General features: G+C 40.8%; 1 protein-coding gene across 1 annotated transcript in view; it reads left to right on the top strand.

The window, feature by feature from the left end:
* Ubr1 (Ubr1 ubiquitin ligase) overlaps positions 1–26,507 on the top strand; it is a 60,978-nt gene that overhangs the window by 33,337 nt on the left and 1,134 nt on the right. The window contains exons 22-30 of the mRNA XM_080267494.1: positions 11,635–11,824; positions 16,631–16,948; positions 22,006–22,224; positions 22,903–23,112; positions 23,537–23,701; positions 24,334–24,626; positions 24,733–24,921; positions 25,317–25,533; positions 26,286–26,433. Coding sequence (XP_080123620.1) covers positions 11,635–11,824; positions 16,631–16,948; positions 22,006–22,224; positions 22,903–23,112; positions 23,537–23,701; positions 24,334–24,626; positions 24,733–24,921; positions 25,317–25,533; positions 26,286–26,433 — 1,949 coding nt within the window. The remainder of the gene's footprint in view (positions 1–11,634; positions 11,825–16,630; positions 16,949–22,005; positions 22,225–22,902; positions 23,113–23,536; positions 23,702–24,333; positions 24,627–24,732; positions 24,922–25,316; positions 25,534–26,285; positions 26,434–26,507) is intronic.

The following is a 26,507-nucleotide window of genomic DNA, read 5'->3' as shown; positions in this document are numbered from 1 at the left end:
GCATATGTGTAAGGGGGGTAGTATTACTCCGTACATACTTTCTCTAGATCCGCCTTAGCCCGCTCCTCAGCCTACCCCCAAGCCAGTCATCTTTTGTTGACCCCTTAACCCACCCCCTGTCCTGTAACTGCCTCTCACAAGTTGAAATATGGTTGTAGTTGTCGTTGCTTGAGTGGAGATAGGTATATTTTTGATTGTGCATGTGTCCAAGAATGAATGTGTTATCGTCGGACCAGTTGTAGTTTGTAATCATGCATTCTCAGTTCACTTTAACTAGGCGCGAAATTGGCATCTGTCCATCTTGAATGTTGAGGTGTAGCAACAGGAGGACACTAGAATATGGCGCTAATCATGACGAAGTGCTCTGAAAAGAATGGTGAACCGTAGTATTGTCATTAAGTTAGGTGAAATAATCTTGAGAGGGACGAAGATTCCCACCAAGTTAATGACCAATAGTTTCGAATGTAATTGAGATGGTAAGGATGTGCGAAAGTCAGTTTGTTGACATACTGGAATACGCGGAAACAAGAGTTGAGGGACGCGTAGTGAGTTGAATTTCCAGTTTTCTCCTCCTAAGTCTTGATAGTAACAGATAAATTTGTATAATGTGCTTGTGTCTGAAGTTGGTCGAATGGTTGATGTACTGCATTATAGTATTAAATAATTCAAGAGGTTAGGTGCTGGAGAGGGTCGCCTTCATGTGGTGGCACCGAACCAGGCGACCCCACACCCTGGCCATACTATCGTCCCTTAACTATTTCCATATCTCCAGAAAGGATGATGGTGGACTTCAGGCGCATGGCACCTTATGCCTGCAGTCCACCGGGTTCACTTTCAGATGAGCATGGGGCAACAACAACAGCAACAGCAGTGGAGGTGGGAAAGTGGGTTTGTTTACGTGCAGTAAGGCTGGGGAGTGGCGGACGTATGATGATGGTTGAATGTAGCGATGGTGTTGCCAATGGAGGAAGAGAAAGTGCCACCATGGCGACAATGTACGCGAGCGGCAGTGTCCGAGGCTTGACTGATGCTGTGACGCAGAAAACTCTTTCCACTATAATTTGGCCCAGAATTGATCTCTCTCCATCTTGAATGCTGAGTTGTAACGAGCTTAACATTAGATTATGTTGCCAGTCACGAAAGTATTGTTTGAAAAGGATGTACGGTAACACTTTGTACCACAGGGTTACATAAAACAAGCAGCAAAAGAGCGAACATCTGGACTAATGATTACATGCCCGATACATATTTTGGATGGCATAGGAGGCTTGGTAGCACCTCTTCCTTTGCGATTCGCATATTACACCTTAACGTACCCAGGTAGGCCTATACAATTTCCACGGCTTGAATATCATCATAGTTTGTGTCAGTAACCTATGGAAGGATATTAAGTGTAATGTGCAGGGTAACTCGTTTAGCTGTTTATCCTGCACATTACACTCAATATCGTGTTAAGAGGTGTTTAGAAAATTTAATTACCAAAACTAACACGTTCTTACACTGGAGACGGACGCACATTCACCAAAAAGTTATACATACACATCCGTGAAAATTTCTGCGTAGTGGTGGGAAAGTTGTTGAGTGCGTGTACGTTTAGGGAAGGTGTTTATGTGTACTGTATGTGTGTAAGTCACATATATACAGACCACACTGACTTCAGAAAAAAAAGTTACGTATATACAGACCATACTGACTACTCCAGAAAAAAAAAAGTTATATATGGACAGACCGCACTTGTCGAGCCAAAAAAAAAAAATATATATCATAGGAATATGAGAGAGAGGGGGGGAGGGAGATTAACCCTTTCAGTTCCCTGACGTCGTTATGCTATTCCTACTATCTCCGGACGATTTTATTTAGCTGATGAGACAAGAATTAGATACAGCCTTCATTAACCCCTTCACTGCAAAACCGCCGTTGTGGTTTTAATAAAATCGTCTGAATGTAGCAAGAATCAACTGCAAAAAGACGTCCCTATGTTACTACGTGGAACAAGAGGCTTCTTTGCATCTTCCTAAACGATTCATTTTGCATATTGCACCTTGTCATTTGCAGTAGGCTTCGTTGCATCTAGCGGATTTAAGTTTCATATTAGTCTTTAATATTCTCTTGTATATATTTATATCGCTTTACTATCGACTAACAGTCCATTAGTAGCATACAAGAGGCTACTGTTGTGTCATGTGTAGAAAAAATCGTTGAGGTACTCGAAATCTCCATTGCCACGTAAGAAAACGACCATAATGGCGTTAAAAAAAATACCTAGTAAACTTTCCCGGGTGAAACCAAACATGAACGCTTTCGCCCCGTGCAAATACACAGTTTAAAAGTGGTCCATGTTCAAACTGACTTGCTGATATTGGGTGGTTGAGGAGCATGATTCTCTCTCTCTCTCTCTCTCTCTCTCTCTCTCTCTCTACGTAAATGTAGCACACATCTCTCAGATATGCACAGTAATACATGTTGGTAACTGATATTTGGTAACTGGTTTCGATTTTAGGTCACGAAAGCAAAGACAACCGGTGTCAGTTTATTGCCGTGTGTGTGTACAGAAATGGATAGATGGATGGGCAGAGGCAGAGAGGTAAATAGATCGATATATATAGAGGATAGAGAGGGAGTGTGTGTGTGTGTGTAAAAATGAGTGTTCTGTCAGATTGTTATTTTCATTTCGCCCTTTTTAACGAGTAACATGTTTTTAAATGAATTCTTTTAATGTACATAATGATGGGTTGAATATTAGGTTGCTTTAAAAAATGGTGTTAGGTGGAATATGAGGCGGTTGTGCTTGATAGGTGAAATGTGTAACCTGGTTAGTAGGATTCTCTCTCTCTCTTATTTAGGAACTTCGAAGGGGAAGGTCAAACCACATTTATCCATATGTCTTAGTACATTTTTTTTTCCTTGCTTCTTCCAGGCAATATTAGGTATATTTATGTAATTATTATTATTATTATTATTATTATTTTCCAGGCAGTTTTAGGTTTATTTATTTATGTATTTATTATTATTATTATTATTATTTTGCCACCTTATTTCATCAGCTTAGTAACCTCACTTGCGGAAAGGTCGGACAAAGGAAAAGGTCAGTGTCCGATTAACCTTTCAGTATTGTCATCATCAACCAGACCTCTTTTTACAACTTTGGAATGGGGTGAGGTGCTGTTAAAAAAAAAAGGAAGTGGGAGAACTACTCAGCAGCATACACAGTGCATTGGGTCACACACTCATTCGCTTTCCATTTTAGCCCACGGAATCCTGACTCACAATTAACTTGCCTCTGGACGATTTAATTTATATGAAGAAAGACGTCGGTACTTCGTTCTCTCTCTCTCTCTCTCTCTCTCTCTCTCTCTCTCTCTCTCTCTCACACACACACACACACACACACACACACACACACACACACACACACACACACACACTTCTACTACTACTACTGTTACTGCTATTACTACTATATCACTACAACTGCTACTACTGTACTATGCGATTTCACGTTTAAGCATACAACCCACAATTTCAAGATGCGGTTCAAAATTCAAACTGGAGAGCTGACAGTCTTACGCCAAGTTAAAATGGTCAGAGCATGTACAGCATCAAACATTTCTAGTATCTTATCCCTTCCCATGCCCTGTGATGCCTTGTGCCGTGGGGTTGAATCCTACACAAAAGAATTCTACACTCATCTACCTTCCCTTCCATCCCCTTTCTTCATTAGAGGTTTCCTAACACCCCTTCCCTAACGATTTTATTCCACATTGCATTCGTGTCTTTGCTTATGTTATTTATCCAAACTATGTCGATGTCAAAGCCGTGTTAATTGCATAGAATGTTAAAGGGTAATGTGTAAAATAAATCGCTAAGTGGTAAGTGCTGCGAGGACTCCTATGCCACTTAAAACACGATCCATGGTTGTATTCTCGTAGGTTTAGGAGGCTCCCTTGTACGTCTCTACTAGTCTTAGTTTGCCTATGGTGCGTCAGTATTTTGTTGTGCATACGAACAGAAAAAAATTGGCATCATAGTGAATAGCAAAGTGTGATTGTAGTAGTAGTAGTAGTAGTGGAGGTGATGGTGGTGTTAGTAGTAGTAGTAGTAGTAGTGGAGGTGGTGGTGGTGTTAGTAGTAATAGTAATAGTAGTAGTTGTAGTAATGGTGGTGGTAGTAGTATAAGTGGCAGGAGGAGGAGGAGGAGGGGGAGCAGCAGCAGCAGCAGCAGTAATAGTAGTAGTAGTAGTAGTAGTAGTAGTTGTTGTTGTTGTTGTTGTTGTTGCCTCAGTTTCATTTGAAATGTGAACCCAGTGGACTGCAGTCTTAGGTTCTCTTGCAGTCCATCATCGTGCTTTGGGGGATAGGGAGGAAATTGATGGACGTTTGCATACTCGGGCAGCCCCATAGCCCGGGTATATCACTGCCACCACATGAAGGCTAGCGTAATAAACAAAGGAAATGATCAAAGAAAAAGTTTTGCGCTCTTTTCACTGTAACTTGGCTAAAATTGCCATCTCGTAATCTTAAATGCAGAGTTGTAACATGATTTAACGCTAGAATATGATGCTAGTCACGAAGCAGTGCTGTGGAATGGAGTGTAGAACCGTAGTATTGTCCATTCTGCCACTGAGCTACATGAAATAAACTGCAAAAGGACGAAAATCTGGGCCGGGTTAAGGTGAAAGTATTATTGTGAGTCTTTTAATTTAACGTGAAATCTTTTTCTTGTGAACGAAAGCTAAAGATAATATTTAGGCTTGAATCCCATTGTTCTTGTGTATACGGTGGGTGGCTTGCTTTCATCTGACGGAACTGAGCAACTCCTACTGTGAATACTAAGTTGTGGTAACGTGAAAATCGACGAACATTAGTTGTGGTGTAGAGTCTCGTTTTTGGTTACTGGTCAGATCAACCTTTTCAATTTTTTATGACACATGGCCAACACCTGAGCTGAATGGGGTTGGGGTACGTTGCCTTGTTGGAAGAAACGTGTTGTAGTGAAGGAGGTGTGATTATTATTATTATTATTATTATTATTATTATTATTATTATTATGTAAGGGAACCTGTAATGTCACATCATCATCATCATCATCATCATCATATTATTATTATTATTATTATTATTATTATTATTATTATTAACATCTTTATTATTATTACTATTATTATTATTCTCTTCTGCATGGCTCCTTTCACTGGTCATGCTTTTGACTGGTTCTTTTGTGCTTTCTCTTTCGTTTCTGGAACCTGCTTCACCACGTCACACCTGGCAGGTAGGGATGGTGATCATGATGATTAGATGTTTGTGATTTGTCATTGTTACTGTTACTATTTTATTATTATTATTATTATTATAGTGTTAAATAGGAGAGAGAGAGAGAGAGAGAGAGAGAGAGAGAGAGAGAGAGAGAGAGAGAGAGAGAGAGAGAGAGACTGGGGGAGGGGGGATTGGCTTCAAAAATCACTGATGTCGAAATCGCATGCGGAAGAGTGGAGGATGAAGGGAGCCCGGTCAGTTTAGAAAGGAAAGCAAATATAGGTAGATATAGATAGATGGGGAGAGAGAGAGGGGGGAGGGGGGTACTAACATCACTATCATCATCGTCAAAATCACGACGTGTGTGTGTGTGTGTGTGGTGTATGTATATATATATATATATATATTATGTGTGAGAGAGAGAGAGAGAGAGAGAGAGAGAGAGAGAGACTGGATTAAGAATATCTGGTTGCTCTCCAAACTACATCATGTTGAAATCGCCTGCGGAAATGTGCATGAGGAAGAGAAAGGAGGATCACGTTGGCATGGGCCGGGAAAGCAAACTGGTTTAGGTCACAGAATACATTGCACTGGTGATGAGATGAGACTTTCCACCTGCATAAAAACCTGTGTGGGAGCACGTGGTGTGTGTGTGTGTGTGTGTGTGTGTGTGTGTGTGTGTGTGTGTGTGTGTGTGTGTGTGTGTGTGTGTGAAGGAGAAGGGAGGTGAGAAAGATAGAGGAAGGTGCATGTTTTGTTTACCAGGCTCTTATGATTCAGTTACGGCTGAATAAAATCGTCTGGCATTTATTGGAAAACTTCCTGTAGCGAAGGGGGTCAGTGGAATCTGTACCAAACCCCTCCAGTTGTTATAATAAGAGTCTGGTGGTAGCGAGGGACGTCATTGTGGTGAAGCGGTTAATTATTGGTCATTATCTTAGGTCACGGAATTCATTATAGTGATGAGATGAGATTTTCCACATCCCCCCGCCCCCCACCCCCCCAAAAAAAGGGGGGGGGAGAGGTTGTTGATGGTGGAGAGGGAGTGCGTGTGTGAGTTCGTGCTTTTGGAAGTGCGAATGAGTATAGGAACCTGTGATTGTTAATGCTGTGTGTGTGTGTGTGTTTTGAAGGTGAGTGTGTGTGTTGGAGCGTGTGTGTATTGGCGTGCATGTGTGAGCTGGAGGTGCGTGTATGTTGGAGTGCGTGCATTTAATAGCATACCATCACGGCCTAGAAGACGCAGTGATCGCTCAAGGGGTAACTATGTCTCTGGGAGTGGGTGAAGGAGGTCGATGAGTGCGGGAGACGGGAACGAACAGTCTTGACCTTTTCAGCACGAGTGGGCTTATTACCTCCATTGCAAGACACAAGATGAATGAGAGCAGTGAGGGGGTGTCTTGTTATACCTGTTCTTGCTGTTGTTGTTGGAGAAGACTTACGAACCTTTCTGTACTGCATTCTAATTAACTCTACAGGAAGATCTGAGTTAAAGGAGAGTAGCGTGAGTTTGTTGATATGATGATGATTATGGAGAAAACTTTGAACTAAACCATCACTGCGCTTAACCTCATAAATCTACATCACTGATTTTCACATTATACTCTCATTGCTCTTCCTCACCGCCTACCACGACTCCAGCTCATTCTACCCATTTCTTTTTCCCCCACGCCTATTTCTTTGTCCCTCACGCCTATTTCTTTGTCCACCACCCCCATTACTTTGTCCCCCACGCCTATTTCTTTGTCCACCACGCCTATTTCTTTGTCCACCACCCCCATTACTTTTTCCCTCTCGCCTATTTCTTTGTCTCCTTCGCCCGTTTCTTTGTCCATCCGACGCTCTCGTTCTTGGAGGATATTTTGAAACCTACCTTTACTTCACTCAGATAATTCAGTCTGTACCACAACATGCACTTTGCCAGGACATATTTTCCAACCCCAGTCCCACCGCCCACCAACATCTCAGCCCATGCCCATACCGCCCAGTCCTTTGCTCACCCCGCATATTATTATTGTTATTATTAGCTTGAGCTTGGGAGAAGGAGCACCAGTAACGTATAATTTGTCATTACAGTCAGTGTCAAAAGCCTTCTCGGCTTTCCTTTTGTCTCCATGGACCTGGAAAGTAAGTCTCGTAATACCACGGCAGTGTGCACTAACGACCTTGACCCATGGCTAATTACATTCATCAGTATCCGTTGCTGCGGAATTACTTCATGGAGAAACAGGAGACGACAGAACTCTTGACGCCGGCTGTGCATAATCAAAACCTTTCCTCAGGAGTCGAGAACACCGTCAATCCAGCTCGACGGAAAAGGAAAGCTGCCGAGATGACAGGGGGGAGGGGGGAGAGAAAAAAGCTTGGCTGGTCAATGAGCCCGACACGCGAAGAGGTTTTATTGATATGTAACCGACCCAGGAAAAAGTGGTAATATAGAATACAGTGATAGGGATTATTATATATATATATATATATATATATATATATATATATATATATATATATATATATATATATATATGTGTGTGTGTGTGTGTGTGTGTGTGTGTGTGTGTGTGTGTGTAATTCCATAGGTGTGTTGTAATCGATATAACCAGTGCGATAAAAAGTGGGGAAAACAGTTACTGGAGCCCTGAGTGTTTCTCTCTCTCTCTCTCTCTCTCTCTCCAAGAATAGTGCAACCTAGAGAAAGATTGATAGATGTTCTTAGTATCTTAATTCGACATAGTTTGCATCAGTAACTTACAAGAGGATGTTAATATGCAGTAGACAGAAGTGGGTAAGGAAGAGGTGTTGCGAAATATCCAAAACCAACGAGAGAGGGTTCTGTGACGCTGCGAGAAATTCATATTTTGTGGAAGAAGTGAGATTTTGTGAACATTGTCGCTGATTCGAAAATTTGAGAAGAAACTATTAATGTTGTCAGTCTGGCTTCTGGCGATAGTTTCTCTTCCTGTGGTTGACGGTTTTTGTTTGCTCTCCGAGGCCAATTTTATCCAGTGGGCGCGTTTATTTTGAATAGTGGTCATTGATTCCTTTCACTTCGTACAATCTTCCTTTTTGGCGGATGAGAGATGTAACTTGCTTTCGCATTTTTGAAAGTTGTGGTCGAGTTACTTTTGTTGCTTCGGTCTCTTGCTTTCTTTTTCGTTTTTTCCTGAGATAAGCAGTTTTGATGGTCGTTTCATTTGAATATACTTATGTTCTTGTAGGTGAAAAACGTGAGTACCTTGTTCCGTATTTTTACTTGGATGCTGTGACCGTTTTTTTTTTTTTTTTTTTCTCCGTAGGGTGGCTCATTTTGTCTTAAGCCATTTCTCCGGTCATTGATTCCTTTCGCATTGAACACTCTTCCTCTGTCACTGGTGAGCGATATGAAGGGCTTGTTCCCATATTTTCATTAGGAAGCTTCGGCCGCGTTTGTGTGTGTGTGTAATTCACCGGGTCGGTCAGGATCACTTGATGGTCGTGATCGTCAGCTTTTACCCTCCCGGAAGGGAGCTGAGAGCTCATATAGTCCGATCTAAGGGCAAGGCCGTGACCTTCACACACGCACACACCCGTCCCCTTGCTCGAGGGGGACAGTAACCACCCATTTCGTCAGTGAAACTTTTCGCAACCTGAGCGAGGCGCGAACTCCCGTCCACCAGTTGGCAAGCGAGAGCGTTACCACTGCACCAGCGAGCGATGTGTGTGTGTGTGTGTGTGTGTGTGTGTGTGTGTGATAGGATAATCTCTTCAAAAGTTTTTTGCAGGTCATAGATTCCATGCACTTATTTTTTTTCCGGTTGAGGGGTGTAGACCGTATAGTTAACTTATGTACAATCTAAGACACATCAATCTTCCCAGTTGCGTCCAAAGAAAATGTATACCTGGCGAAATACGCTGAAAACCCTTTTATTCTCTACTAGTGCGTGCTTCAAATGGTTCGACTTCTCCGCTGTACTGTATATTCGTCAGACTTTGGGAAGATAGCTGTCTTACATTGTACATAGTTTGAAATATACGCTAGGGTTGCAGTTCTGCATACACGTTTGATTGAAGTATTTTCAAAAGTGATATTGGCAACTTCCTTGGTTACGATAACACCAAGAATGGTTTGTCAGTGTGACGAGACTTGGAAGAATGACACTGTAAGACTATTTGCGGACGTGTGTATAGTAATTATAAAGGCTTGAACATATACAATTTTGTTATAATTTGGCCTAAAATTGCGATATCAGCATCTTGAATGCCAAGCTGTAGCAAGAAACCAACACGAATATGATGCTAGTTACGCAGAAGTACTAGAGATTAAAAATGTGGAGCCGGAGCATTGTCTTTTTCAGCCATTGTGTGAAATAAGCTACACAAGGATGAAAGTTTGGGCCAAGTAAAAGCTCACTGTAAAGAGGATAGGTAACATACACGAAGACACCGTTGAGAGTGGATGTTTTCAGTGTACTTTAAGACGTAGCTACCTCTGGGTTGTGACATATTATTACGGAGGTGCAGACTAAGATGATATTTTATTTCAACATACGACAGTGGAGTTTGTTATCTTACAGAAACTAACCGCGACCAAAGTGTTAACACGCAAATACCGTTGGGAATAGGTTGCATCAAACGTGCAAGTAGATACCGTTGGCAATAGATGTATTCAGACGTGGCGTAGTGTTTGTAGCTTTCCCGCGCGTTGTGACACATGATTACGAACGTGCTGACTCAGGGCTACCGTGTTAGGTCATTGTAACACCGAGAAAGGGCTGTGGTAGCTACCATAGACCTACCGAGAGAGAGAGAGAGAGAGAGAGAGAGAGAGAGAGAGAGAGAGAGAGAGAGACTGGTTTGATGATAGGAGAAGGGGTTATGGTGTATTATAGGGGTAAAAATGAAAGTAAATAAAATTTTTTGACGAAGTTGTGCATCCGTTTAGTTCGTTCACCGTAACACACGCATGCACGCACGCGCACACGCACGCATACTGCTACGTCGTGATATTCTTTCCATGGCATTCTTCGTGACTCACAAGCATCATATTCTGGTAAAAATTTATTGCTACAACTCAACTGCCAAGATAGAGTGAAGATAGAGAGATGACAAGTTTTAGGAAAGTGAAAGTGAGAAGTACAGTATATTATTTCACCTTGTCTGCTTCCCACTTTCCACTACTAGCTGTTTGATTCAAGGATGAGAAAGGCATGGGATGTTTCTCTACCCAAAGATTATTCTCTGTTACAGAGGCGAATGGTGGACATAATTGTGCAGTAGATGGATGATTCTTGTATATAGGAAATGATGAGCATAGCCTATGTGTGTAGTAGATGGATGATTCTTACACAGGAAATGATGGACATGACCTAAATGTCTACTTGGTGGATATTTCTTTTATATTAGAAGTGATGGACATGACCTAAGAGTATATGAGGCAGATCATTCTTATATAGGAAATGGCAGACATGACCTAAGCATGAAGTAGATGCAGTAGAATAGTAAACAAACTTCTGAAACTGAGTACGAAACAAGATGGCGACTGTGGCTAGAGGGCGTGGGAGAAAGGTTGGGTGAGGAGGTCATGGTGTACTAAAGAGGAGTGAAAGGGAAAGGAAACAGTATAACTCCTTGCCTGTACTTGGCTTTTAGTGGTATGTTATTAGTCACATTGTATGGTATGTAGCACCTTTTCCTTAATGGTTTATTATGCATATTACACTTGAATGTTCTCTCATGTGTCAGTTATATCATTGTAGTATTTGTGTGTTATATATCAATGTTCAGGAGGATATTGAGGTTTACTTTACAGAATATATCGCCAAGCAAAATCTGTTACAAAGCCCACTGCCTTTGTTACCTTTGTGAAGGGTAGATATTACAGGCATTTGTAACATCATCATTATGATACGTATGAGTTGGGATAGAACAGTGTACAGTATGTAAATGAGATGGAGGGGTAAGGAGGAGGGGGAGACCAGTGATGACATGGAGGGATGGAGTGGAGAGGTATATGAGCATGGGATGTGTGAGTTAGAGGGAGGGCAGCCAAATGGCAGAAAGCAGGACGACATTGAGGCGATTTGTGTATGGCCATCCGTTATGGGATTAAGTCTTCTGACAATAGATAGATAGGTAGATAAATAGATAGATACATAGAAAAGTTTTTTTTGCAACTACCAAATGACATTGTTTAGTTCAGGAGAGACCACTCATGTTGGAGGAGTCAAAAACAGTCTCCAGTAATGCCTTTGGTTCACTAATGCTTTTATATTACATCAGGTGTCACACTATTTTATTCAGGTGGAGAGATCTGTAGTGGTGAAAGAGCTATGAGCAGTCTTCATTAATATATTCTGTAAGCTTGGTGTAATGAGTGATTTATGGAGTAATTTCTTCCATTTTCAGATTTAGACAGAATTTAAGTTTTGACATTGAGAAGTCTGAGTACCTATGTCCCCTGTGTGAGGCTCTTTGCAACACTGCATTACCCCTCCTTCCGAGTGTGACCTGGGCTGCAGCCACAAACCCACAGCAGCCAAAGGAACTACCCCTTAGTGACTGGTTAAAGGGACTGCAGACCATCCTCAAGCATAAGGTAGACAAAATTATCCACATGGCTGTCTCTTCTGCAGTATGAAGTAGAAACTCTAGGATGCCATGTCTTTCTTCAAGCATACATTATACTGTATACATAACTTCTGTGTACAGGGTAGTCTATACATTGTACAGTGTTGTGTTCTTCTTGACAATTTTCATATGTTGTGACTTGGTTAGTGTTACTAACAGCTGTCCAACATAAATAGAAAACAAACACTAAATATTGGTACACGTATGAATAGTAAAGGTAAACTGTCACTGGCTGGGTCATTTCAACCCAGTCCCCCTCCCATGCCCATATCAGCAGACTGAGCCATTCCTGCAACACATAACAGTTGACAAGGTGGTGCAATATATGGACCCCCTCACCCTGTACTACACCGTATCTCCAGTTGTTCTCCACATTTTTTTAGTAATGGTATAGTTTTTCTGTCTGTCCATCTCTGTTTACTCTTCTCTAGTCACGTGGAAAGGATTGTCTGTTGTGTGTTTGTCTGACTGTCTTTGTACTTGTCCATCTACAAATATATACAGTATTGGTAGATTTTGTAAGTGTACACCAATTTTTCAGCAAATGGTAGAAATTGTGTGCTCTGTTCATCTGTAGTCATATGGTAACATATGTTCATATCTCTTTAAGTAGAAAAGAGATTTTGTCTTTATTGCACTCCACATCTGCTATTATGAGCCAGAACCTGCTTTTATATCAATTCATCCCTAAATGCTCATTAGAATTTGTTTGTCAGTCTGTTGCTTCTTGATATATCCTCCCATCAGATCCATCATGGCCATACAAGAAACATTTGACCTTTTCCTAGCAGCTTTATATTATCATTTCATTCCACTCACTGCCTCTCCATAAGCAACTGGTGTCATTTTGTTGCCAGATTTCCATTCTAGTGTCTTGGTGGTTGCAACAAAAATAAGCTATGCAACTGTTTCCAGACACAGTTGCAGTCATTATCTCATATTTCATTGTCTTGCGGTAAGCTGCTCTTCATTCTTATTTCTTCACTCCATTCACTATTCACCCCATATGTTCCCATCCTCTTTATGTACAACAGGATACCTATCTAACCAGTCTTGTTTTTCTTGTAGGAGAATTTTTAACATATAAACCCGACCCTTTAGTATGATGATGCATTTCTTCATATATAATACTACTGAACTCTTATAAGTGTGAGTGAGATTTCGTGCAGTGACGAGGAAACTAAATAAAAACCTTTGGTACAGTAGTAGCAAAAATTAAAATTAAAAAAATAAAACAAGAAAGAAGCCATATGAGCATAGCTACTAGCATGGATTTGTTGCTGTCAGGCATTCAGTTTACAGAGAATGTAACTTTGATGTGCAGTTGTGAGCCATGGTTCAGTGTGACACTCAGGCTACGATTTGCTTTCAGAACATAGGTGGGAGGGGGGGGTGAGGGTGAGTAGAAACTGGACTCATGTCTACACTATGCAGCCATTGCATCAGAAGTAGGGGTTGCTGTACAATATACACCATCAGATAATTTAATTTATTGTTGTCCTTACAGTATATGCAGATTTCTTCCCAGATTGTAGTTGACTGTTGTACAGGTATAGCAGTCAGCATTTTACTTCATCCCAGCTCTTAATACAGTACACAATATAAGATGTAGATAAAATGACTTTCGGAAAAAAATTTGAAGGTGCCTAAATAGAGTTCCTTTCACTTTGCAGGATTAGTAAATCATTGTTATTCTCAGGTTTATGCATCTCAGGGATTCTGATTTCATCATTCCCCCTAAAAGTACAAGGCTAAGATAACACAAACTAACTAATTATAATTTCCCAGTTGTATCCATGACTTGTTTTTGTAGGAATGATGAGGAAATGTGAGTGCAGAATATTTCCATTTTTCTGGTTCTTCCTGCAGAAACAAATTAAACAAGAAGTGGTGCTAAGGCACACCAAACCTGCCTCTGACAGTCATTTTAGAGCTGACGTATAAACACAACAAGATATACAGTGAAAGATGTCACATATCAAATTTGGAGTAAATCAGGTGAAAATTGACGATCTTGTGCATATTTGAAATTTTAGGCCTGACCCACTTGACACTGACCCCTCTACTGCTATCTGGGAGGTGACCCCAGTGATGTATTGAGGGATGTTATAGGATACAGATTTGATAGATGCACCTTTAGGTTTTGGTTTCATGTCGATATGACAAATTTGAAAGGAGTTATGACGATAAAATGATTTCTTGTCCCCCCCACCCCTTCCTTTTTTGGGGGGGGGGGGCCTACAGCCTGGCTAATGGGCCAATTTTGGCCCAAAATTGATCAGGTGATCAGAAGGTCATAGCCCATCTCACTGTAATTTTACTTAAAATCACACCAGTAGAGTTCGCATAAAGATGTAACAGACAGATTGACAGACAGACAAACAGACAGGCAAACCAAGTGAAAACAATACCCGTCCCCTAGTCCCTCTGGGGCGGGGACAAGTGAGCAGGGAATTACTGTGATTGTAAATGTGTCTGATCATCGCACCCCAGGTGCATTACAGTTTGGGATGAATGAAGTATACAAGTAGTACTTAGAGAACCAAAGTATTCATACTTAGAATGTGAAGGCATGGATCAGCCACAAGTTTTTTATGATGATTTCTAAAGTGTGTGATTGTGGTAGAAGTTATTTGACATTTATTTGTTTCCGCTGACTACACTTTATAATGTAGGATGCAGTCTGAACAAATACATTTTATGTTTAGAGATTATTGACCATGCAAGCATTTGTAGGTCTTTTCACTTTGTCATTGATGGCAGCCTTCCATGTTATTTCACGCTCTTGAGCCATTCCACTACTCAGTCCCTTATCCAGAAGGTCTCCATGCAGGACTTCATCCCATGTCTTCCTCAGTCTGCCTCTGGGCATTCTCCCCTCTCTACATTCATACTTTTGACTACACAGCCAGTCACCCTTACCTTTTCTCGTAATATGCCTCAACCATTTTATTCAGCTGGTTTGTACCACATCTTTAATAGTCACTTATGCCATATCTCTCTTGTAGTATATTGTTCTGTTACTCAGAAATGCTCTGCTCATTGATCTCAGCATATTCAATTTTGTGCAGTCTAGAAAGATTGTATCATCTCAAACTGGCCAAGTCTCACTTCCATATAGCATAAAGCTTTTTTCACATGTTTTGTAAATAGTACCCTTATCCCAAAAGAAGAGCCCCTTTATAGCTGGGAGACACTTATTTCCCTAAACTTCTTTCGTCTACGTCTCATTTTATCATATACTGTAGAGGCATTTCATAATTTTGGGACCTGCTTGCACCTTTGTGCACTCAGTTGCAGTAACATGGCTAAGTCTTTCCATGTCAGTGATGTAACCTTCACCATATGTTCAGGTGAGTATGTATGTATGTGCGTGTGTTGTGTAATCTTGCGTTTTGGCATGTCACTTCCTCCCCACCCATCTCTCCTGACAGTAATGACCTGCAGGAGGATGATAAATCTCCTCATTCTGAACTCTCCCACTTACCCTTCTTGCTTTCCCAAGCCTGCTCTAAAGGATTCATTATTAAACACAGTAATACTTTAACTCATTCAGCTTTGTTTGTGGTATTAATGAAAATGATAGAAGACTTATATTCACTAATTGAAATTGTATAAATTGTGAAGATGTAACAGTTTCAGTTTGACTTGGACTCTGCTCAGTGATAAGGAAAGACAGAGCACCATTCTATATATGGTCATAAAATATTTTTTTTATCCCATTTTGTACATGAAGAGGGTCCAAGTTGGGCCAAAACTCTTGTCCTTACAATAAGCAGTTTCAGTGTGTGGGTTTTAAGTTATCCATTTGACCAGTTCACAGCACTGTGAGCATAGCACAGTACATGCACACATCAGCACAGAATATTACATTAGTACTGTATACTGGTATAGGAAGGAGAGTTACTACTACTACCCATATATACCCCAGGATATCATTGAAAGTGGTCAAAAGAGTGGGAGCATGGGACTGAATATTACTGCCATTTCAAACTGTAATTGGAGTATGAATGGAATGTGAACTTCAGTGAGTTGTGCTATCATTAACTCTGTTCATGTCAAAGGTCTCATCGTTTGATTGTAACAGATACTGTTTTGTGAACTGAGGTGCAACTTTTGTATTAGATGGATGAGTGATAAGTTTGACTGATACGGACTTAAAGGCACAGGAAAAGTATGAGAGTTTTTGAGTTACATAATTTTTGACACTTTGCCAGGGAATGCTTCACAATATGAAAGTGTTGAGGTAAAATTCTCTGAACAGAAGAAAAGCATCCATTGTGGATAACTAAGTTTGGCTTTGTAATATTATAAACTAATACATTATTATTATTTTTTTTTTCACTAACCAGACAGTAATCAGTATTTGTACCAATTTGAGGGAAACCATGAGAGACAAATACTAGGCCAAAAAAAAGTGGTAAGTCATAAACTCTGAGTCTAAAATTTATATGGTAAATTTTATATTGTTGCTATACCATACTACAATAAATCCATATTCAGAAACTGTGTTTACACGTATAATGGAATAGTTATATAGTAACTCCTCAAGTGTGGGTTTGATATTTTGAGAAATTTTGCTGTGCAGTAAATCAGCATATGTACTGTTGCTGGTACAGAAAGGACTATATTCCAGATTTTATGACTTGGAAGTTATGCTGAGGTACAGTATCGTGAGTGGAATGGTAACAGCATTTTGCATGATCCAAGACTGTGGTGGTTTTGAGTACCATACTATGAGTGGGTTGGTAACAGCATTTTGCATGGTACTCAGACTGTGACGGTTTCTGGAGCTCGGCCCGATGAAGATGATGCACCCGCCCCCGATTCTCAGTCAGAAGCCAGTCCACTGCGAGGGTCAGTGCCAGTGGTAGGAGGGCCAGTAGATGGCAGTGGTTCAGCCCCAGCCTCACCCAGTCCTATGGGGGCTGGAGGGGGCAGTACCTCGGTCCTGGTGCTGGGTTCAGTTGGAGCTGGAGGGGCCTCTTCAAATTCCGTAACTGTACCCTCGTGTAGGCGGTATAGGGAAGGAGGGCAGGGGGGTAGACCACCTCGTTGGTCCAAACTGCCACTCTACAAGAAACACAAGAAGGTACTAAGAGGCCCTCACTCATGTTTATTAGATAAATAGGTGGTGTAATGGGGCTCTTATGTTTCTTATATATAGGATAGATGGAGTATTAGAGACCTTACGATACTCATGTTTATTTGGCATAGGATAGATGGTATAATGCCGCCCACACTCATATTATAGTTTGTGTCATGGGAAATGTGTGAAAGTCTTCAGGAGGCTGTTCATTGACTGATTTTGCGTAGAAAAAAACAAAAAAACAAAAAAATCAGTGGGTCGAATCCTCAGCTGTTACAGAGCTACAGTCACTGATGATTTTATGAGTGAATAATGATGAAGACAATTTTGACTGTTAAAGTCCTCAGTAACTGTAGCTGTGTAACTGCAGAGAATTGAGCCATATTATTAAAATGTTTTTTTTACCCAGTTTAACCAAAGCAAATCTTGAAGTTTCTTACACATTTTTGGGACACACTGTATTTACAGTAGATTCGTTAATGATCCTAGTTTTCTGAGGCCTTACCCTGATTAAGTAGTGTTTCTTTTAGCTGCATTATTTTCATTAGGTTATTAATGCTGCATATGACTTTGTTATTGTGATTCAGGGCAGTACATGTTGGTTATCAGGTATATTGAACATATTTATCATTTAGAGGTTTGTTTGTGGCCACCCTATGTGGAATAAAGACATCTGGCTGTATACAGATAAACTGAAACCCCTTTTCATCACTAGTAATTTTGAAAAGAATTATCATAATACAAAGTAAAGAAAAAAAATTGTCAGTTAACTCATTGCATTCTCATCATTCATACTTAGTGATATGGTTCCACGTATCACACCTTCAAACTCAGTAGTGTTCCCCTTTGAGCAGTATTATACTGTATTGATTAACATTATTAGCTTGTCATTGTTGTCATCTCATATCCTGTAGAGATAGTCCTTATTTCTCAGTTGCTTCAATTAAAGTGGTTCTGTTGCAGTAAGTCCACATTATATATATAAAACCTTGTACAGGGTGGCCCATATATAATATTCGTCTTCCACTATGCTGGTCAGTGTCATGGGGGGATGTGAATTTATGAATTAAATATACTTTAGTTGTTGCATGTAAATAGGGGCAAAAATTGACTTGTGAAAATCAAGCAGTAAGTTTTACTTTATGCCGGCTTACTTCGCCGATTATCTAAGGACGAGAATTTATAAACTTTCTCAACAGTACACAGTAGAAACTAATTACTCACGAGTGCTGTTTGTTAGAACTGTTAGCCTCATGAGAAAGTGACTCCACCCCTGACAATCAATAACTAATGCTATTAATGATAAAGACGTTCTTGCCGGTGCATTAACTCCTGGCTGGCACAGTGGATTTAAGCTTGATACAAAAGAAACTGGCCTGAGTACCAGTTATGAATAATGCAAAGCATTTATGCAAACTAGGAGCGGCAACTAGAATAAGCTTAATGTGGAGATATAAAACACGGGTTTAACTACATTAAGCTCAAAGAAAAAGAACTGTAAATTTATCGATTACACTGAATTAATTTTACATTACATGAGTCTCAAAATGAATTCAAAATAACAAGGGAAATACACTCACTCGCTCATTCAAACAGTAAAACTTAAACCTAGGAAAACGAAAAGAAATACTGGTCAGTAGATGGAGCTAAGCGGAATGACTGGGCGCCAGTACGTAGGACGGACGCTGCAATACGCTAAACCTCTTCGCCAGTTCACCGTCTAGGTGGAGATTTCAGGAACTCGCTGTACAATGGTGGCGCTTCTCCACGCTGGGCACACGAACCTTCTCACGACGATCAAAGCCTGACTAACTTCGGATTATGAAAGAGGGCGAGGGCCTCCCATGTTTGCTTCAGCGGTCAGCGGAAAGAAAGTGAGCGATATACGCTCACAATAAATCACTCAGTGAAGGCGCTAATGTCGCGCGCAAGGATGATCATTTATGAAACAGTGAAAAATGTTCTGAAAACCGTCCCAATCGAGTGAATGCTAGGACGGTTGAACTGAGTGATACGCAGTGGGAATTCCACTAGAATTCACGGTTTTCGCACTGAAACAAAATGTCACGAACCTACAAATACGCTCGCGCAAATTCGTGACGGTCAGTTTCTTGTATGTTGAAAGGATGGCCAAGTGATCATTATCTGTGTCTATCCTGCATTATTGATCTGTTTCCTTCTCACTACCACACCCATACCTACACTAGCAGATTGAGTCATCCCCTCAACACATAAGGTACTGTCAGGTCAGCTTCAAGTGGAGTTCTACTTACTGGCCATCCCCTGTAATAAAAATTTGCCTGTTAACGCCCCATTCCGACCATCCATCCATCATTCAGTCCTGTATTGCCCCAACAGGACCATAGATGTCCATCTTGGCTGCTCAGCCCAGACATTTAAGGCTAGAGTGACCAGTTGCATAACTCTTAGTGGCATAATGTAAGCAATAAACCCCAGCCCCCTCTTGGAATTAGACCACTGTGGGTCACATCTGTATAGAGTGCCTTAACTCACTAGACCACCAGGTACCTAGGAATTGTGTGAGGACAACGAGGCTAATTCACTACATCAGTACATAGCATGAAAGTGCACCTTAATTTCCCTAAGTGAATCAGAGAACCTATAAATTTATCAGTTGCCTTCTGTTCCTAGTACTGGCTTTACCATAAAAAAGAAAAAAAAAGAAAATACAATGAGGGCTAACTGTAATGCTGTTCTGAATATAAGTAGTGTATGGGTATTTTGTGTGCTGTTAACCCTGCCTTTAGTCCATCAGTCACCAGCAGGAGTATGCCACACCTAAAGTAGTGTTTTGTCTGCACAGTTCCATCACTCTTTATCCCTTCAGCCTGTGGACATCATCTTTATTTTATTCCTGCTGCTGACAGATGATTTTGTTCAGCTTGGGAGAGCAGCCTAAAGTTTTTTCACCTTAATTTGGCCTAGATTCTTATCCTTTTTGCAACTTTCTTCATGTAGCTCTGTGGTTGAAAAAGACTGCTGCAGCTCTACTTCCCTTCCGCAGCTCTTCTTTGTGGTTAACATCACATTCTAGTAGTTACCCTTACAATTCAGCATTCAAGATGGAAAGATGGCAGTTTTTGGCAAAGTAAAAACTGTATAGTAGTGAAGAGGTTAATGAAAACTGTATTCAGACTCTACAAGTTGGATAAGTATCTCCTGGACTTAATAAAGTAATCTGGCAAAAGGAGAAATAATCTTAACCTTTTTATTCTGATGACATAGTTTTTTTTTTTTTTAATTCTCTCTGTCTCCAGACATTGTGGTGTGAAACAGTCTTCATTAGCCCTCCACAACCTAATTTATCTCCATAACTTAAATAAAATCTTGTGAATGTTGCAGTAGCGAAATCATAAATATGTCATCAAATTCAAGAGGTTAAAAGTATATCCTGGTATGGAAGAGGCTAAGTGAGGGCCAAGTATATTACAGTACATGGTACATAGAGATGGTGCACAGGACAGCACTGGCACTTGATGTGGTAACATTATTTCACTGTTGTTCTTTCACCTTAACTTGGCCTAGAGTTTTGTCTTTGTGCAGCTTATTACAAATGGCTGCGTGGCAGAAAAAGACAATGCTGTGGCACTATAATGCTGTGGCACTATATCCTTGACAGAACACTTCTTGTATTATTCTGTGTTATTCTGTTGTTATAACTCAGCATTCAAGTTGGAGAGAAAACAGTTTTAGGCCAAGTTAAAGTAAAAGAGAGTTTAACTTTTTGTCTACTTCCTTTAGCCTAAGAGATTTTTTCTCCCACCACCAGATTATTTTATTCAGCTTGGAATAAACTCAACCTATTTAACGTGAAGTTGTCTTTTGTTATGATTTCATACTGTTAATACTAATAGACAATTTTCTGTTAGTTTAACATTGAATTTTTTAAGTGGAGGATTGAGATTTAGTCTTCATTAATCCCTTACATACATGTTGTCTCTCTCAAACTGAATGAAATTGGTTGGTTGCAAGAGTCAAGTTTTCAAAAGTTAAGTAGCCTAGCCTTGGGCCTGTACACTACTAATGGGGCAAAAAAAGGATTGGATGGTGGGTGGAAAGGTAGTCAATATACTGAAGTATTATATTTTGTTGTGGCAGTGGGCATTCAGTAAAGGCGGCAGTGATTTGTTTTGTTTGCTATTTTGATTCCATTGTTATTTCACATATTATCTTTTCTTTCAGTGTTATTAAATTTTCTTTCAGAGTTGTTATCTTTCTTTCAGAGTTATCTTCTCTACATTTTATATTGTTGCACTCATTGTATTAATCCACGTTATTATCTTTTCTTTAGGTTATGCAAAATTATTATAAATTGCTCACCATCAGTTCCTTTCTTCTTTCAGTGTTATATCCAGTGTAGGTTATGCTGTACTGTATTATAATTTACTGCATAGAATTGTTCATATACAGTAAGTCCTCATTCTGTCACCTGTATGTTGTTTTGAGTAGTTACATACAAAAACTTAGCGGAATGTGAACACAATGGACTGCAGCCTGAAGATGTCCTCCTCCTGCAATCCACCATCCTCCTTTGGGGAGAAGGGGTGGGAGATGAGGCAGGGATGTTGCCAGTTCATATTTGTGCTACCATGTGAAGGTGTCCCTCTCCAGAAAAAAGAGAAAAAAAACAGTCCTGTACAGCTAAATTTCTAGCTTTACCCAGTGTCCAGTAGCGGTTGTTTGAAAGGGTGATGTTAGATTTTGGAACATAGGCATGACATATTGGAGACTGTCTATTTTCTTGTATTTTGCTTTATTTTTAAATCATTCCCACCCCATTGAAATATTGTAGTTGGAAGATGATGATGATGATTTATGATGATGATGATAATTTATGATGATGATGATGATGAAGGTGGAAATTTTGATAGTGATAGTGATGAAGATGAGAATGAAAATTGGGTTATGATGATGAATAGTGGACAGGTAGGTGATGATAATGAATATCATGAATGGAAATTTTGGTTATGATGGTGATGAAGTTGAGAAAGGAAATTGGATTATGATGATGATGATGATGATATTTGTGTTTGCTTGAGGGTGGAGAGGGCAAAGATGAAGATGAAGATGAGGCCATGGACAACTGCTGGAATGCACCTGTGATGACAACTGTGGCAATGGACCTAATTGCGGCCACCAACACTGAGATGGCCCAGGCGTTCTGTGCCCTCTTCAACAACCCCGCCGCCACAACACTACCGGACTTCCCTGCCCACACGTCAGAGATGATGGCCACCTTTGCTCATGCTGTTTATATGGTTAGTTTGGCTTCCGTCCTTTTAACTTGATAGTCCTTGGAGGGACTAGATCTGGCTGGTAATGTTATATACATTCAGAGAAAAATGATAAAATGTGATATGTGCAAATGTGAAGCCTCTGAGGTAGATTCAGGATTCTGGAGGCAGGAATATTTAGGGAGTGAGTGAATGCTTCACTTATTTCACTGAGCTTGTTGTTGAGTAATTCTCCATGTGCCATGTTTTCTTTTTCCTTGCTTTCCAAACCTTACCTCACCCCATCCATAAATGGAAAAAAAATGAGGGGATGATGGTGAAAATGATAAAGATTTACACTATGCACTCATCTCCTCATGAGGCATTGCCTCTACAGTACTTGAAGACTTTGTTGGGGAGTGTTATACATAGTGACTGAATGTCCTCCTTGGCAATAACCATTGGCCCTTTGATGGGATCAAACATTCAGCCTCTTGTTTGGAGTGTATTCTAACCTACAAGACAATTGGAGGATTTTTTCATAATGTAATACCGCCAAGGGGTGTAGACCAGTCATCTGACATTAAATGTAGTGACCTACAGTAATGATGCTCAGATTTGTACATCATGAAGGGAATAATATGGGAGCACTTTTTATCATTATTTTTGTGATATTGTTGCAAAAATAACTTAATCTTACGTAACACTCCCCTCCCCCTCCAGCATGGTCTGGGAGTGAACCCGAATCTGTCGAGTGTAAGAATCCCCTTGCTGGTGTGGGGCAGTGCAGCATACACCATCCACACACTGGAGCAGACACAGCGCAGCTCTAGCCGAGCTCTCCTCACGTCGCTCTCAGCACGCCAGAGGGATTGTCTTGCAGCACTTGTAAAGTTTGCTGCACATGTCCCTCACTGTGTTAAGAAAAAACAGGTTGGTGTGTACAGCTGTTGGTCATACAGTTAAGAGATCAGCTTAATTATATGAAGTAAATTTTTTGTACTAGTTAAGTTTGCTGCACATTTCCCCTACTGTGTTAAAAAATTAAAAGTACAGTAATAGGTTTGGTGTTCCATATGTGCTTTTCTGCATTGCAGTGTCTTGGATAAGCCAACCCTTATATCCTGTTGGTTTTTTAGAACATATCCCTCACACAAAAAAAATCAGACTCTTGAATTGTGATGATGATGATGACCGATTATTTATTTATTTTATTTTATTTTTCCTGCTAACCCCTTTGCAGTTATGGCAAATTGGATGATGGCGATGATACAGTTTTTGGAGGGATTATGGATTGGAGTGGTGGTGACGTTGATATGAAGATGATTTTTTTTCATTTCCCTCTTTTCTTTTTCAGACCATCGAGAGTGCAGCTGTTCGTTTGTTGAGTGTGTTACTGGAGGGTGGAGAAGATGTTCCCTGTGTGCTGGAGTGGGACACCTTCAGTATGCTGGTCACACTCACACTTTCACTACCGTCAGTCTTCCCAAACATCCAGGGAGTGGCCATCGGTTCACAGCAGGTGCAGTTCAGAGTTGATCATAACTATGGTCAGCCCTTTCATTACAGTGGCTTCTTATTCACTTTTTTCTGGCCACAGAGCAGACTGCTTCATACATTGTTGGGAACCATAGTGAAGAGGTTAATGAAGGCTGCATCTAACCCCTTAGTTTGAAATATCACTCCAAAGGTGAGTGAAATAATCTGAGATTAGCAAGAACAGGTACCAGAGATAGTTACACTTTTAGAGTGCTGGTCACATTCGCAACTGTCAGACTTACCAAATATTCGGGGAGTGGCCATCAGTCCACAGCAGGTGACTGAAAGGGCTAGAAATGGTGGCTGGTTGTGACAGGTGAGAAAAAACTAGGAGTGGGGATAATATTGTGTCAGGTGACAAAGGGCTAGGAGGAGGAGGGTAACCTTGCCATCCAGAAGCTTGGTCATTAGTAATCTCATTCTTCCCATTACACAAAGGGATAGAGAATGCCCCCTCGGACATCCATTTGCCCAGATAGATTAAAGAAGTGCGATTTAGATCTTCTCCGCTCTTATTTGAACATGGAAAATTGGGTTAGAGTGATAATAGTTCTGGTTTACGAGGAAGACAGCCTTGCACTGTATTCAGATAATCATTTTTGTTTGTACTTGCAGGATTTATATTTACTGCAAGTGTGCTTCCTGGCTCACCTAGTGCAGCTTCTGCTGACATACGAAGAGGAGCATCCTGATTCTGACATGGATGTAGATTTGAATCCAGAAGATGAAGGGTGTCACGGTGAGGGTGAGGGAAGCAGCAGCAGCAGTAACAGTGATGGTGGTAGTGGCAGTGTTGATGGTGATGGTGACTGGCTGATGTCAATGTTGGTTCACTGTCGCACTGTTGCTAATCTGCGTCCACTCACAGTCAACCCACAGCGCCTCCTTAACTATGTCAAAGAAAGCTGGTATGTAAAATCAAATGAATGGATTAAATGATTATCATTTTGTGTTGCTGTAATCCCCCCCCCCGTGCCCTTGATTTTCTTGCACATTTTTTTCCCCCCATTACAGCCTGCCATTCTTGCGTTGCTGTGGCCTCTTCTTCCACTTCCTGACAGAGGTACCAACCCCAGAAGAGCTACAGTCATCTGTGTGGGTGCCAGAGAGTGAATATTACTGCCTACTGAGGTACCTTGGCTTAAATATGAACCACCTCAAGCCAACGTTCAGCGACCCAGCTCTTCAGGAACTAGTCAATAGGTAGAGTAGATGTTAAGCCATTCTCCAGTGATGTCTTGTATAGGACACTGGGAGGGAGAGAAGGAGTATAATTACAGAGAGGATTAAATAATGTGCACTGCCATCAAATGAAAAGACATACTCTTGTTAGCATGGTCAGTAGTCTGTGAATGTTGTCATAAAATTGCATATGCAACCTCAAGTCCCTCTGTCCACAAGGGGATACTATAGCACTGGGACCATGGAAGGTGGTGAGAGGACAGGAGAGTTGATGCATTGTTGGGTTGTGCTGGCAGCGTGGGGTGTGTCGGGGGATATACATGATGAATATTGAGAGAAAAACATCTGCAGAGTATAATTCCCACAAAAGGTAGTTTAAGAGTCTATATTAACATTAGCATTTTATAACATGTCAGGTGGTGTGAGGACAGCAGAGTTGGGACACTGTTAAGTTGTGCAGGCAGTGAGGGGTGTGTGAGGGCTTGGACACGAATTAACCGGCTGGTGAGTCTGCCACGGGACTACTCCGAGCTCATCAATACCGTGTCCCAATTCCCGTGCCCGGCATCTTCTGGGGATGATTCCCGCACACCCACCATGTGTCTTGTCTGTGGCAAGATGCTCTGTTCACAGGTACATTGGGTCTGCTATGTTATTGTTACTCAAAATATTGCCATTGCTCAGTCAGTTTAATAGTAATGTTACCTGTAGGCACATGAAGTTAAAGTGTAAAGTGTTCAAGTAAGAGTAATTACTTGCTGTGCATGTATCAGTTTAAATCTGTCAGAAGTGGCTGGAGGATTTTATGTGAAACACTATCAGGAACATTGGTCAGGTTTTTACTTCAAATTATTCTTGATTATGGTAGTGTAGCGTCAGGCCTTTCTTTCTTAAGGTGATTACACAGGATTGGCTTTTACTGTTTGTTTATCAATAGGAGTGAAATCAGACCTAAGCAGCATTTCAGTTTGTCTGATAGGTTTTTGTAAAAAAAAAAAAAAAAAAAAAAAAAGAGAGAGAGGCTTAATTTACCTACTTTCTTGAGTAACAACAGCGAATATTTTAAAGTTACTGAAATATGGCATGATCCTAGTACAACAACCTTAGTAACAGTCACAGTTGTAATAGTTGTAGTAGTTGTAATAGTAGTAGTAGTAGTAGTAGTTGCAATCTCAGACTTATCAGAATGTGAACCCAGTGAACTCAGGCTGAAGTTATCCTTATGCAGCCCACCATCCTCCTTTCAGGGGACAGGGAAGAGATTGAGGGATGTTTGTATTACTAGTCAGTTTCACTGCCTGGTCATATTGATGCCATCACTTGAATGTATCCCTTTCCATCGCCAACAGTCACAGTACAAACTCAGAACAATGCTCTCTCTATAGAGTTACTGTTGCCAGACCGAGTTTCCAGAGGGTTCACGTCAAATGGTTGGTGCGTGTACGTTCCACGCCGACCACTGTGGCGCTGGCACTGGCATCTTCCTCAGGGTGCGCGAATGTAAAATACTCCTGCTCGCTGGCAGAATTAAAGGTAGGTATCTCATGAATGAGCATCTGGACTAGTTTCAGTGGATATGGTGTTGCTTTCTCTCTCCTTGTTTCTTG

This window comes from Coenobita brevimanus, chromosome 24 (genome assembly GCF_032717465.1).
Source record: "Coenobita brevimanus isolate Jiangsu-jjx chromosome 24, ASM3271746v2, whole genome shotgun sequence".
Classification (NCBI taxonomy): Eukaryota; Metazoa; Arthropoda; class Malacostraca; order Decapoda; family Coenobitidae; genus Coenobita; species Coenobita brevimanus.
The sequence above is the reverse complement of the archived record's forward strand: the minus strand, read 5'-3'. Positions and strand labels throughout refer to the sequence as shown.